Source organism: Trichoplusia ni, chromosome 26, assembly GCF_003590095.1.
Source record: "Trichoplusia ni isolate ovarian cell line Hi5 chromosome 26, tn1, whole genome shotgun sequence".
Lineage (NCBI taxonomy): Eukaryota > Metazoa > Arthropoda > Insecta > Lepidoptera > Noctuidae > Trichoplusia > Trichoplusia ni.
The window spans coordinates 1,559,645-1,574,738 of NC_039503.1; the positions used below are offsets into that span (position 1 = coordinate 1,559,645).

Here is a 15,094-nt window from a genome sequence, read left to right on the forward strand (position 1 = left end):
TTTTGTGCGTCTGTTACAAAGATTTATTGCTAGTTATGTAAATTTTTATAAATGTTCTCTTGGGTTACATGTTAATTTGCGCATGAATAATGGAATGGAATTTATGATTTGTTTCAGACTGGTAAGCTTTATATCACATTTTAATGTTGAGTACACCGACGCCTTATATTTTTGTATAGGAGCTTGTAAGTTAATACTAGTTGAAATAAATATATTTGTTAACCAGATGTTGCTAGCTCTTGTTATAACTGGAAAAACCTTTCCTTTCTCTTAAAGCAGTCGGATAAAACTAGAATATCTAAGTATGTGTTTAATCTAATTCGTCAGCTAGCTCTATGCCAAATCTCATCGAATTTGATCCAGCTCTTTGGGCGTGAAGAGGTAATAAACGTACTCACATATTTCAGCGTTTATAATATTATTGTGATATATTTTTTACCAAGCACACAATTAGTGTAAGTATAGAAAATCTGATTTTGCTTAAGTTTTTGACCTCTGTCAAAATCAGCATCTAAATAGCTTTTTCTTTACAGTACTATGCTGAATCTTGTGTAGATTTTAACTAAAACATCTATAGTATCTATAAATAAAAGAAATAAATTTGTGTAGCTACCCGTATATTCAACCCCTAACTAAATTGTAAAAACAAAAAAAGACCATCACTGGTACCTGAATACAATTAACCAAAGTATTTTTTGACTAAAAAATATTTCAAATTAATTTCACTAAACACAATACACAAAAAACACTTTACAAAACATCCCGTAAATGAAAATTCAACGTCAAACTTTCCCGCGCACCGCTCAACCAACGACTAGCGTGAATTACTTTTTTTATTTTGCTTTTTAAAACCTCGCCCTTGCTCGAGGCAGCCGGTCATTCGGTCTACGTCCGACGTCGCACTACGGTCGGGAAGACAAAATTTAAAATGTTTATTTTAGGTGTATTTATAAGTGGGCGTCAGAGACTGTGAATTAACATTTATTATTTACACGTTTTACTGGCATTAAGGACTTTTTCTTTAATCATGGTGTTTGGGTGATTTTAAAGGTTGGTTTATGTTGAGTTTATTTTTGGACGTTCGGATATAGAGTGGTTGGCTGAATGAAAATTAAATGTGGCTGTAACGAATGGATTGTGGGTTTCAATCGTCAGCTCTCTTTATATCCGCAATGAAAATTGAGAAAGTGTTTACTATCTGGCGTGTGACTTCAAGTTAGCGTGTAGTCAAAAAATCAATCTAACACCATCGTCTTAAAGACCACTTTTATTCTGAAGATTTTGAAATTTACCATACGCCAGTAACTATTCAAGAATCACTAGAGGCGTAGCATTCTTATACTCGTTGTAAAATAGTGTTTAAATCGGCACACTAAATAAATACAAGAGTCGTTCAAAATCTGACTGGAAGTTCCGTCGACATATCTTACAGCTTATTCAATTCAACGCCAAGATTCTTCAAGATAAAAATATAATTCTTAATATACTCCTAAAATATATTTGTCTCGTGTTTAGTAAACAATTTATTTGCGTAAACTTATTTAATATCTGTTTACATGACGCAGATATTTCAAGTCATTAGTTTTGCGACGGTGATATATAGTTTTTTAATGATTCCTGCTTCGGTCTGGTGCGTTTCTTACGTAGTTGTCAAGTGAATTAATAGCTTTTTTAATTGAAGGTAAAAAGATGGATGTGATGTTTCGGAAAGGGATCTATTTCAGTTGAAGTGTTGTCAGCAATTAAATAATGGTGTTACATTGATTTTTGCATCCATTACGTAATAATAAACTAATGAAGCAACATTAAATTGCACTGTAAAATGTGTTATGAAATCTACAAAGGAAATGTTAGTTTAATGTTTGCAAATTAACAACATAATTTGCAAACAAAATTTTAATGTTCTTTGTCCATTATAATAAAGACGTCTAGTGATGATCTTAAATGTATATCTCTCATTTTACATGGAAATAAAGAAGATAGCATTCTTCCATTAGTGACTTTTGTGAATATTATGGTCAAAACCTAAGGAAGTTAATCGTCTCACGACCCTTACCGCATCAGCTCATGATCAAGGACTCCGAACTCCGGTTAGGTTGTCCGCCGAAAATATTCGGGTGATTCCGAAAAACACGCGAGTAAACCGTTATATTATTTAAGTATTTATAAAGTCATTACGCTGATAATATTAAGTAAGTCGACAACTGAACCTCATGCACACAGTTACGTTAACAAGACTTTGAATACAGTCAAATACAATAAATTACAATTAAAACTAGAAAGCAAGGTAAATTAAACACCAGAATTCTACTGAAATCTTACGAAAAACAGTAGTAAATATGTTTTTTTTTAATAAAATTTTGATTTCTGCTGATCGCATTTTGATGCTAACAGCTAAGCCCTGAATATGTCGTCTATTAGTCCATGAATTAGGTTAAGTAGGCTAGGATTGGCACAATGGCTTGATAATATCGAATCTGCATTCAATTCAATACTTTTGGCGGGCCGCACCTATGAGCTAATCATTACCAATGATGATTAATGCAGCGATTATTATGACGACACATTACAAACAATATTAAGGCTTTAAGATATATTGATAAGAGATGTTTAGAAGATGAGAACAATGTATGTTCACTGAGTAATTGTATAAAAAGTGTAGACTGTGTATCCCCATACACAGTCTACCTACACTTTTTACGGTCTTATAAAGGGCATGTAAATTACAGTTTTAGCTAATGACAGATCATTAATTTCTTCAACTTAGACTAGATTTTTTCCTTTATGGAATTCAAGAATACCATTATGAATTAACAAGATTTATTTAAATATAAATAGACACAACGACAGATCGACGAAATAATTCCTTCGGCATAAATTTTTTATAAGTTTTAAAGAATTGCGCAAATATTATAAGTAGGTACTTCAACAAAGATAATCCGGATGTAAGCTACCGCAAAATAAATGAAGATATAACGTATATTTTAAAATCGCAATCATAAAATTCTTGACAATAAAATCGCCACATAGCGAAATGTCACGAATTGTGACAGAGGTGATAAAATGCCTGGCATTTTTCTCACTGCCAAAATGAAAAAAAAACTACAATTCCAAATTATTTCTTATACACAAAGAAAAGCATAAAAGATAAAAATAATTTATTCAACAATAATTTAGTTTTCGGAAACCATAAACAAGAAAACTTACCGCCATTTTATACATTCTTTTTTTATTCCTTCACTGGCACTGATCGCGGATAGGCATTGGAATTGATTTTTACGGCCTGATATTTTGGCAAGCTTTATAAACGGCATATATGTTGCTTATATGGCTTATTGAATACGACTGCATTAGTGAAGGTAGATTATAATCGGTAGACTACGATAAATTACTGATAATAACATTATCAGTCTTTGCACTTACTTCATGGAATCGTTTTTTTTTTGAAGTTTTTATATTACATTTCTGTATACAATTTTTTGTTACAATTTGTTTTGTTTGGGGATACTTTGGATGTTGTTTCTCATTGTAATTGGATTTGGCCTATGTTTTTAATTCAGTCATAATTTTTTTTTAAACATACAAATGTTTTGTCCATTTATACAAAAGCTGCATCAAGATATAAAACAAGTCTAAACTACATAAAATATTTGAATAATAACCAATTAAAAGTCGTTTACACCGTTTAGTGTTCCCAGGCATATAAAAAGCCGGAAAGATATTTATATTTCACGAAATTTCAAACTTCGACTTTCGTATTCTTATTTTAAATTTAATGAATGATTGGAGGAAGTCGCCGCTTGTAATGTGTGTGTGATCAAAGAAGTTTGAATGTAAAAATAAATTCGAGATTTTTCGGAATGAAAAAGTGTGGGCATAAATTATCAACGGCCGTGACTTTGTATTGTTTTAGAGCATTCTAAATAATTTATAACTCGAAATATTTGCATTCGTTTTATGCAATTGTAATCCAGCTGAAAGATTCTTGACTTATATCATAATAGAAAGCATAAACAAGAAATTCTGACACATTAATTTTTAAATTTTGTAAATAGAATTTTTTATTCGAAAATAAACGGTAAGGTTTAAAAGCTGCGAAACAAACAGTTGCACACATTTTTGCGGTTTTGTCTGCCGATCTATAGAATTTAAGTACTACAATAAAATGGGCTCAAAAATCTTTGAAGAAAATTCAGTGGTTTTAGAACAAAGGTGATGCGTGGGATGGGATAGCAACCTAAAGGTGTTTCTCAACTTCACATCTGAACAGTTTGAAACAATATATTAAAGGGTTTGTGAACTGCGAATTGACATAATTATTTGTAACTATGCGGACTAGGAGAGACGTCTGATGAATCATCATAGCCTTGTTTAAAGAAGTATCTTTAAACTTTTTAAATCTTTATGAAAAAAAAAAAACAAATTTAACTGTCAAAAATTATGTTCAGACATTGTTCTTCTATACGTAACACACATTTATTCCTACTGTATTGACATTGTAACAAAATAATCGATTTCAACCATGTATCCGTTACAAACGAAAATTGATTTCAAACTAAGTTTCGCTATTCCTGAATAATCCATAAATAATGTAACAAATAGAAAATCGCTACATCTATATTAGAGGCACTTAGCAATAAAATAGGTTATAATCTAAAGTTAATGTCCCAGCCATGTCACATAAAAACATTAATAAAATTCGCGCCATTAGACTGACAACACGTATGTTGAGAGGCGGGCAGAGATTAGATAGATGACAGGAGACATATGTCATATTTATGGATTAACTAGCTGTGCTCCGCGGCGTTGCTCGTGTTTATCACATGTGTAATATAACCGGTCAGTTATTTAACGTACTTAATATACTGTCCGGCCGTATTCGCAAAGAAAGAAAGAAAAAGTGTTTTATTGCAAACGCACTGCGAAAAATATTGTCCCCCTAGAAGCGATATTTTTTTTTCGAAGAGACATAAGCATTTAAGAACGGCACTTTTAGCAGAATATTTTTCTAGCAGGCGTTAATAACTACTTCTCGACTAGTTTACGAGACTAGACTAGACTTTTTTACGTAACAAATGTACCTTGTTAAGCAGTCAGCAACCTATTACGAATTCTGTGGACAACGGTGTGAGATACACGTTTGTAATATTGTATTTATTAAATCAGTCTTTAGGATAAAGAAATAACACACAAAATGATTTCATAAAAATTTGTTCAGCGGATTGAGAGAGAAAAAGTACTCAACATACAAACACACAAACTTCTGCCTATTTAATATTAGCGTGATGTTTCGTTATAAATAGAGAGGCGGGCAGAGATTAGATGTAAGACAGGAGACATGTGTGTTATTAATAGAAATGTTTTTTATATTAATATCATCTAAAACGAGAGTTGTGAGGACAGTGTTGACAGACAGTTTCGTGTGAATAGGACGAAGTAAATTGACAATCCATTCATTGTAATCCTTATGGCTTATTACAGAAAATAAGTTTGCCTAGTGGACCTCTATAATGTATTGATTTGTTTTGATTAGGAGGGTATTGTATTTATCGGTGTTCAACACTCAATATTTCTCCATAAACCTCCTATATACATATCTCATTAAAAGAAGTTACCAATTCTTATTTAAACATGACTACCACAATGGCACCTACTTTTGCCCGCAATCGCGACATTACCGACTCACCTATAGAAATGCACCTAATTTTCTTCTCTAACATTCTTCTAACCTTCTTTTAAGTACCTAGATATAAAATCTCATAAATAAATAAATACATAACAATCTTAGAAGACAAACCATCGTTTCCCTTACGTAAAACAGACAGGATGAGCTAAATTACAGCTTCCTTCACTATTAACAGAAGATGCTTTTGATGTTCCTATTTATAAGCCTGGCTACTTTAAAAGGAGATCCAGGATTTTTATCCAATATGGCGTGTGGTTTTTCTGTAATTTGAAACGTTACACGTCGTGACAGGATCAGTTTTATTTTTGGACATTGATGTTTTGTAACTGTAATGAAAGCTAAACTACTGTTTTCGGTAAATTTATTTATGTTTGTGTTTAATTAAGGTTAATAGTCTGTGTAAAACCGGTCACGGGACAGTCGTAGAAAATGGCTAAAGAATAGTAAAATTGCAAAAAAAATGTTCAACAATTGGATTATGACCGTACCAACCGTTCCTTTAAGTCGAATTAAGTTCTTATTTTATATTCATTATTGCAGCAAATTTATTGAAAATTCAACTATCTATCTATCACGGTTCCTGAAACAGCCTGGTGATAGACGCACGAACAAACACCTAAGTGACAGTCTTCTTGAAGTTTAAACACCTAGGCCTTCTTCGTTACATTAGCTGCGAACACCGTAATACATCTTAAATGTCATATGTTGCAACGAGATTTGAAGCTATCTCCGTATATACATCAATACAATATTATCAACAAAGAGCACGATTTTATCAGAATGAGACGAGAATAACACGGTTCACTGCAACTCATTGAAACAGTGACCCAGTGCGCAAATAGTGCAAACACAAGTAGTATACTTCGCAAAGAGGCGACTATAATATAAAATGATTTGTTGACAGCCAATTGTCAAAGCCTTTATGTTGTGGTCATTTGACAGTTCAATTGGTACTTATGAGTGTAGAGAAACATTTATGATTTCTAAATATTCTAGTACGATCGGAGCCAATTGTGTAAGTGGTATTAAAATATCTGAGTGTAGAACTCACAATTCAAAGTAATAATAGAAATGTTAAAACACAATTGTCTATTACTACAAAAGTTTTGAGGAAACATCGTAAGCGAAGTTGGAGGTAGAAATTTGGATCAAAATAAAAGGACTTACAGAGAAAGCAAACAAAAAAATAGTTACCAACTTATAGCTAAGAAAAAGACACTATGTTTTTATTAGGATAGAAAAATAAACTCATAAGTTAAAACAGACTGCCCGTCTCAAACAAAAAAACTAATTTCCCTATTTTCGCAATAAGTCAGCCTCTGAAATACACCGTATGTTCAAAAACCACGGGAAAATACGTATTACGTAATAACCGCCAAAATAACTTGGCGCTTCGGAAATAATACAATATATTGTTGGAGCGAGACCAAAATACACATGTCCGTTGCGTAAGACAGAAACGAAGATATTTCGCAGCTTTTCCCTAAGTGCCAAGTAACATCATCCGAATCGTTAAACAAAGAAAGTTTTGTCTATTGGATGCAGCCTGTATTATTTATGTTATTCTTTTTTAGTTCGAAATTAGAATTGAAATTCGAAACGTTAAAACGGTTTCGTTTTACAGATTTAAAAATGTTGTCAGCTGTAATAAAAGAGCTTTTTAACTGTTTTGGCTTCTGGTCTTTTAAGAAAGAGGCAAAGTGACTTATACATTTTGGTAAAGACTACAAACTCTCAATCGATATAGAAGAGGTAAAAAAATGTGATTACGTATTTTTATGTAAGCAAACGCATCCGATCTCCTGATAAAACACTATTTTCAATTCACCCGTTGAAATTCCATTCACCCCGTTTTACGGTACATATAAACACTAATTTACTACTTAAAAAGGACGTATTTATAAATGAAAGCCGCACTCACCTCTTCGATGGATGATGACATAAGCCCGGAGCTGTAACAAAACAAAACACTTTAGTTAGAGAGACACGTTTAAAACAAATGACGTGTTCATTGCTCATGTTTTATTTGACATTCGTCTCAATTAAACGAGAATTGTTTTGAAGCATTCCTAGACAGTCAAATCGATTCTCAAATATGTAGATTTTCATTAAACTCAAACTATAACTGGATATATCAAGTATTTGTCTCGAATATATTGATAGTTTTGCTTGGACACCTCGTGAGGCTGTGTTTCTACCAGAGATGTGCGATGAAAATGTTTTGTGCAAGAATCTGGACCTCTACACATTCGCATCAAGCGGTTTTCACATGGAGTCATAAATTGCATATTTTTACGTTGGTTATATAATATTAGATTTATTGTACAGAACTTTTGCGTATACGCTAACAATATGATAAATAAAAAGCAAATGCAAGAGCACATCTCGGCATTTGTGTGATCCACGAATGCTTGTCTTGAGTCTGGGTGTATTTGTGCGTGTGATTTGTAAGTTTATGAAACCGTTTTTGTGAAACAGGAGACAAAAAGACACTTATTTTAAGGGGACTTCATTGTGTTACTCACCAACATAGCAGGGAGCATTTCTGATCCTTGTCTTTAGGTTTGGACATTTTTAATCACTTTCTATTGTAACACTAGATTTTATTTTATCATTTGTTCACTACTTTAGTGTTCTATCAATTATAATTATTTACAAGTGTTTATTGAGTGTTCCAACAAAACTATTTTTTCTAGATTAGAAATAAAAATAAATATTACATATGCACATTTTACAATTACGATATTCTATATGGTAGCCTTGTGGTATGACCGTTGGTATGCCAATTTAAAGGTAGTAGGTTCGACTCCCGACACTGAACTAAACCGAAAGGCAACTAATTCGGACAGGCCAATATCTTTTAGATTTAGAATCAATATGTAACAGAACAAAGTAATATGACTTGATAGAAAAAGATAAAGGAATCGTTAGGAAACATGCACATCTGAGCATTTTCAAGAGTCTCGTGAGCCATGTAGAGACCTACAGGCGGTTTTAACTCGGACACCAATTTGTACATGAACCACACGATAAGAAAAAACACCCTAACTACTTTCAGAGCATAAAGATGAAGTAAAACAAAATAGAATATAATTCACACTTCACAGCAGTTATTAATTAAACATCCTGTATGTTAAGCATGTGTCTAGTCGGATATTATGAATTATAATTATGGCCGCGTTAAGCTCATTTGTTGCTTATTAATAAGGTTGAGTGACCTATCAGACTTGTAGAGTTAAAAGATGTATAGCAAATGGGATCAATCTAAACATAAGGGTCCCGTTCCTTTTGAGCTATATTTTAAAGTATTTTGAAGATATAACGATTAAATCGGAGTTATTTGTAGTTTATTCACAGCTGGCTTATTCGGAATGCAAATGAATGATATGAATACGAATGACTGAATGAAAATTAATAAATTTTCGGGTGAACGTAACTTCAGAAACTACGGGTCCGATTTCAAAAATATTTTGTTGTTATTTTAAGTCCGTTTATTAAAGAAGTTTTTAAGGCATATACAATTACGCTATGATTAATAGAAGCAGATCAGCACTTTAAAAATATTAATCCGATTAAAAAAAATCGTAACTCATATCCACATAACCGCGCGAACAAAGTAGTGGGCAACAGCTAGTATAGATATACGTGTAATTAATTATCATCCTCCTGTTTAAGAATATTAAACATTTCCTACTTTCGCGTATGTTTACAAACACACGGCTTATGTGTACGTCGACCTAGACTGAGCAAATTACTGTTTAATGTGTCATACAAACATTAAAATAGAAAGCTAACTGCGTCATTAGTATTCTATAATAATGCTTAGGATCTAATGATTAATTATTTAGCTCGTACATAATAGTTTAATCAAAAGCCTTTCTCATAAAAATGTTTGAAGTAATGTAATTATCAATAGTATAATTAGGTACGAAAAAATATATTAAGGGGCTATCACTTCCTCTGATAATAAAATTAAATTTAAAAAGACCACGACTTTTAATCTTTCATCCGTCTCAATCTTTAAATAGCTAGACCGATTTTTATCAAACATATCAGAAAACACTCGCACATAATTCACCTTTAATACAAAACAAGCTTAATTTAAATCGCTCAATCCGTTCAGGAGCTATGATGTCACAGACAGACTGACAGACACTTTTAACTCACAACCACAGACAGATACATACACAGATATATCTACAATTTTAAACCGACAACACCCCTTTTTTGCGTCAAGGGTTAACAATAATACCTAAAAAATGCAAGCGTAAAAGCGAGACGACACATTACACCGTGTAGAGCGAGTTCTCACTCCCACCGTGGTAGTCACCTAGGTACTCTTTTTTAACAATAGTACGTAATGAAAGTGGTAGCATTGCCAATATCAATTGGGTTACGAAGGCGTAGAATATTAATTAGTTTTCTAATGTTATTTGTTTAAATATGTACTTACTATGTTTAGTATGTGAAATAAAATGTTTTTCAATACAATTCGAATTACTTGTATAGGTTAATGTTTTTTTTTCAGAAATGCGAAATCGTTTGTTGAGCTGTCACAGTCAACCGCTAAAGTGATGCTAATGGAATTTAGTATGAAAATTGCTGGAGGGCTGAAGCTCAGAGAAAAGATTTAATTAGTAAACGAACTTAAAATATTCATAGTATTCGACTCACTAGCCCGCCGCCGCGTCAGTTCATGATCAAGGACTCCGGTTGGGTCCGAAACTAGTCCGGCTATCCTGATTAATACGCGTGAGTAAATTAGATACCTACTAACATATTTAATATAGAAAAGAAGATATATTAGAAGAAAACTTTCCGCGAGTAAAGAAAGTAGCTTATAACACAGAATAAATATACATCTCTACATTGTGTATATAATATTTATGTTATGGAAAGCAAACGAAAACCTGTTTAATGTACACAAAGCCGATTGTTAATTAAACAAGATCGATACTTCAGATAAATCATAACATCACTAGTTAATATCTATCGACACTTGCGTATCTCACGGGTATTTCACAACACTATTATACACTGTAAATCTCACTTCATAATTGATAGAATTAGGTTATATTTAAATACATTATTTAGTAATGTTTATGATAGTGATTTATTATAATTACCCGGCTATGATAGAAGAAGACTAATGCTGTTCATTTTAGTTCTTTTTTATGTCTCACTTTTCATCTCGTCGTTCGATTGATGTATAATTTGATGTCAGAATTTAAACAGCCCGTAATCTCCTTATGTGATTTTGCAAACCCTTATTTCAAGATTCTGTACAGATTTTATAAGCGTACATATTACAATAACGCAAAAAACTATTTTATTTTATATTTATATCATAATTTATATTATATTCATTTCTATCCTTCCATTCCAATTTCCGATTTATCTCCGGTAGGGAGATAAATCGGAAACTAAAACTAACAAGAAAAGCAACTTTAACGTTCTTCAACCAACAAATATTTTATAATTTCATACCAACAAAAATTAAAACAGAAATGAACATTACAAACACACACGCGTTTTTAAATATTTCCGTTCACTGAGCACAAAAAATGCGTGGAGTCGCCAACGCGATAATTTCCCGACTTCCTTTTACGTGGCACAGTGGCGTGGAGCCGCGCGAACGAAAACATCTGTTGTACTCAATTGGCTGCAGGGAAGTTTATAATATGCATTGACATTGTATACAGAGTGTTGTGTTATTGCTAGGAATTAATTGGTTACGTTTGACTGGTAAAATTTTGTTTTATCATAAAGCTGTGTATTTACTTGTTAATGTGGCATGTCCGTGTGGGATTTTTAAGAAAAATGGAGATGATTTTATATGATAATGAAAAAGAGTTTTAGCGAGAAAACGAGCAATCTTTTCATATACAATACTATTAAATTGTTATACTGTTATGAACATGCTATACTGTTAGTTTTGAAAATTACAAGACTTTTAAATAACCAAAATGTGTAAAGTTCTTTCAACAATTTGTTGTTGCCTCCGCTATAAGCCATATTCAGCAAAAAAATAAATTAACTCAAAACTAGCCACCAAATTGCACGTCACAGACCAAAATAGATTTAATTATAGACCCGGTCGTTATTCTGAACAATTTTATGTTAATTAGAGTGACACCTCTATTCAGATACTTAAGTCTATATTTATACGACGCGTGACGGTCTATTTTGGCTTAGACCTGTCAGTTTTTATTTCAGTTAGTTGGTGTATCAACACGTCGTTTTCTGCCTTATAAAGATTAAATTAAGGTTTTTAGATATGTTATATTTGGATAGCCTCAATGATTGTAGACTTGTTTTTTTTTTGTATGAACTGCATTTGATATTTTTCAGGAGTGTGATGTTTCGTGACCGTAAGATACCAAGGAATGTATAGATTTATCTTAGAATATTTAATTGTCTTCAAAGATAGCCGAGTGGTTGGGGTTATCATGGCAAAAAAGCATTTGTGTGATCCACGAATGCTTTTTCTGAGTCTGGGTTTCTTTTGGCATGTGACTTGAATGTTTTGGAAAGGATCAAATTCCTTACTGCGGGAGTCGTTTTTTGTTTCGCTATTGATGTCACTGTTCCCCCAAGAAAGAAAGTTAGAATATTCAAAACCTAATTGAGCCCTAAAGTCTTAATTGAGTCCCTGTATAATATACAATATTTTTACAGGACACATGTAATGAAATGTGAATTTAATAATATAATTATTAATAGGAAGTCTAAAACGGTGCTTGCTGATGTTACATTTATTATCTGGTATGTCATAATTTCGCTTTATCTAAGAATTTTATCATCGGGTTTAAAGGATTAAGTAGGTTGGTCAGTGTTAATGGATGCGATGACGAAATTGTTGATACGAGACTGAATACTGTGATCTTAAAGTCACTGAAGTACATTATTATTACTTATTTAAAGTGCAAATGAAGTACCAATTTCATCATCATCTTCATAATCAGCCCATATACGTCCACAGGAAAGAATAAAAAGAAAGGAATTGCTGTTGACACGAAGTAAAGAAGATAAAGTGGATAGGTATATTGCAGATATAACAAGGTTTATTTCTGGGTATCAACTGCATAGACACAGAATTTAAAAAGGCCTCATAGTGAATAACTGTTGAGTTCTTTATTGCAATGAGACCCGCTCTCATGTACAGCCAGCTTTAAAAGGAGTAGTATATTTTTTTATTATGTTTATTATATGTATATTATCTCAGAACATCGGACTGGACGAACTGATAATGTTGATCATTTGACGCGAAATAGCCGTCGGTTCGTCCCATAAAAGTTTAATTCATATTTTTTTAAGATTTGAACGTCTATTACAAACACATGTTATTGCAATTTTCCAATTTTAAACATATTTAAATAGCTCACAGCGCGTCGTATTAGAAAGTGCATCTTCACTTCTGACGTCATTTAGATCATTTTTCAAAGATGTAATGACGATGATACCCCGTCTAGTTGTTCACCAACCTCTTGGGAACAGCTATCTTTTCAAAGACCAGAGTGGCGAAGAGCTGTCCATCAGAGCATACAAGATTTTGAACAGCGGCGTCTTGAAAATCTAGACGCCAAATGCCAGCTCCGAAAATCCCGTCTCAAGCCCTCCTACAATAGGGATGATGACACTTTTTTTTGCAGTGTCCGTCTTGTAGTTTTTTGTATAATAATGGATACGTATTTTTTAACTGGTCTCGCAAACATAAATTGACCAAATTACAGTGAATGAAACTTACGCGTGACGACACGATTGAGTATAAATTTTACTCTATCGTTACGTAACAAGCCCTCGCTCCTAAACTTTAAAGCGGTTAATCTTTGTCAATTCTAGTTTTTCTGAAAAAGGAAAAAATACGTGTCTCATACTTTTCAATTATCTAACTGAGGGACTATCAGATTTTTTCTTTTTATACCCAGTCATCATCCCTATAACACCTGCAATGCGTAAGGACAACTCTACTGCGCTACTTGTGACCGCGTAATGAAGGCCAAGTTTGTTTTTCTTTATGCCAGGGTGTCGCCGTCGCCGGAAACGTCTAAGTATTATCATCATCAGTTTTCTGAGAAATTTCTACTGATGACTGTGAAATGTTATTGCTTTAGGAAATCACGGAACGGATATGGCGCTCTTGTAAAATTGCCCGTTTTTCTTAGTAATCTTTCTGCTTTGAGATACAAAGAAAGTGGGTCACTTACGAATAATATTATTCTGTTAGGTACTCGTGTTGCTTGTGAAATTTTAGAAAAGCTTTACAAATATTGAATTAGTCTAGTTTAAACAAGCAATTGTTACCTACTTAATAAATTCTTGTCTTTGATTATCACAACTGTAATAATATAATCTTACTTCAAGACCTGGTGATAGCTCGGTCGTCTTATTTATCCATCTTTTTATCATAGAAAGATCCCATAAATCCCATTATCCCATTTAAGGCTGCCTTTCTTAAAAGGTCTAAACGGATCCCTATTACTGAGGGCCGCTGTCTATTCGTCCGTCAGAAACATATCATCTGTAACATTTTTACAGAGGATTTATTTCTGCTCCAGTCATAACTACAAACATAAAAGGTATATTTGAGGTTATGAGGGTATACTTATTTATATCCCAACCGTCTTGTTTACCTCTTTCTTTTCCCATCAAAGTACGGTAGGCCTCTATCGTAAGAATTTCTCGAGATGACCTTTTACCAAATATACGAAACTTACCAGTTACAACCAAGTACCAAGTACCAAGCCAGTATAGCATTCAATAGAGTCGTTAAAAAGAATCACGCTGTACATAATTGATTGTCAATGGCCGGCCTAAATACGAGGCGTGAATGTCGCATACCGAGTGATGGTCTGATAGGGCAGAGGTGGACGTTACTCATAATTATCATCTTAATAGTCGGAGTGTTGTGTAAGAAAGTTGGTACTGAGTGTACGTTGTAGGTGTAGTAAGAAATTAACAAATAGGCTTGTGAACTGGTATTTAGATGATTTAAACTTTTTTTGAAGCCCCACGCCTATCTGATTTCGATAGGAAAGTAGGATGTGTTGCTTGATGGTGTTGCAGATTTCATTTTTTTGGTCATAATATAGGACAAAGTCAAATCTATAATTTGTTTTGCTAGGATTATAAACTGTTTAAGATATTTTTATACAATGTGAATCAAATGTGAATATTTCAAGTTGCGGAATTCAGGTATGCTGATACGATGAAGTCAGTGGTTAACGTTAAATCGCATTAGAAAACAAATAGAAAACCTTAAAAGTACGTTAAAGTCGAATGATATCAGCAAAACGTCAGCGTTGGAACTTGACGAAATAATTTGTCTATAAGCCTAATAGATCAATTTCTCTTCGTACTAGTTAAATATATATTTGTTGGAGGTTCAACAACTCATCTCAGTTCCCT

General features: G+C 33.0%; 1 protein-coding gene across 3 annotated transcripts in view; it reads right to left on the reverse strand.

Annotated features, from left to right (window-relative positions):
- LOC113505509 (pleckstrin homology-like domain family B member 2) overlaps window positions 1-15,094 on the reverse strand; it is a 114,005-nt gene that overhangs the window by 16,554 nt on the left and 82,357 nt on the right. For all 3 annotated transcript variants that reach the window (XM_026888253.1, XM_026888255.1, XM_026888254.1), the window contains one exon: window positions 7,608-7,638. In XM_026888253.1, the coding sequence (XP_026744054.1) occupies window positions 7,608-7,638 (31 nt within the window). The remainder of the gene's footprint in view (window positions 1-7,607; window positions 7,639-15,094) is intronic.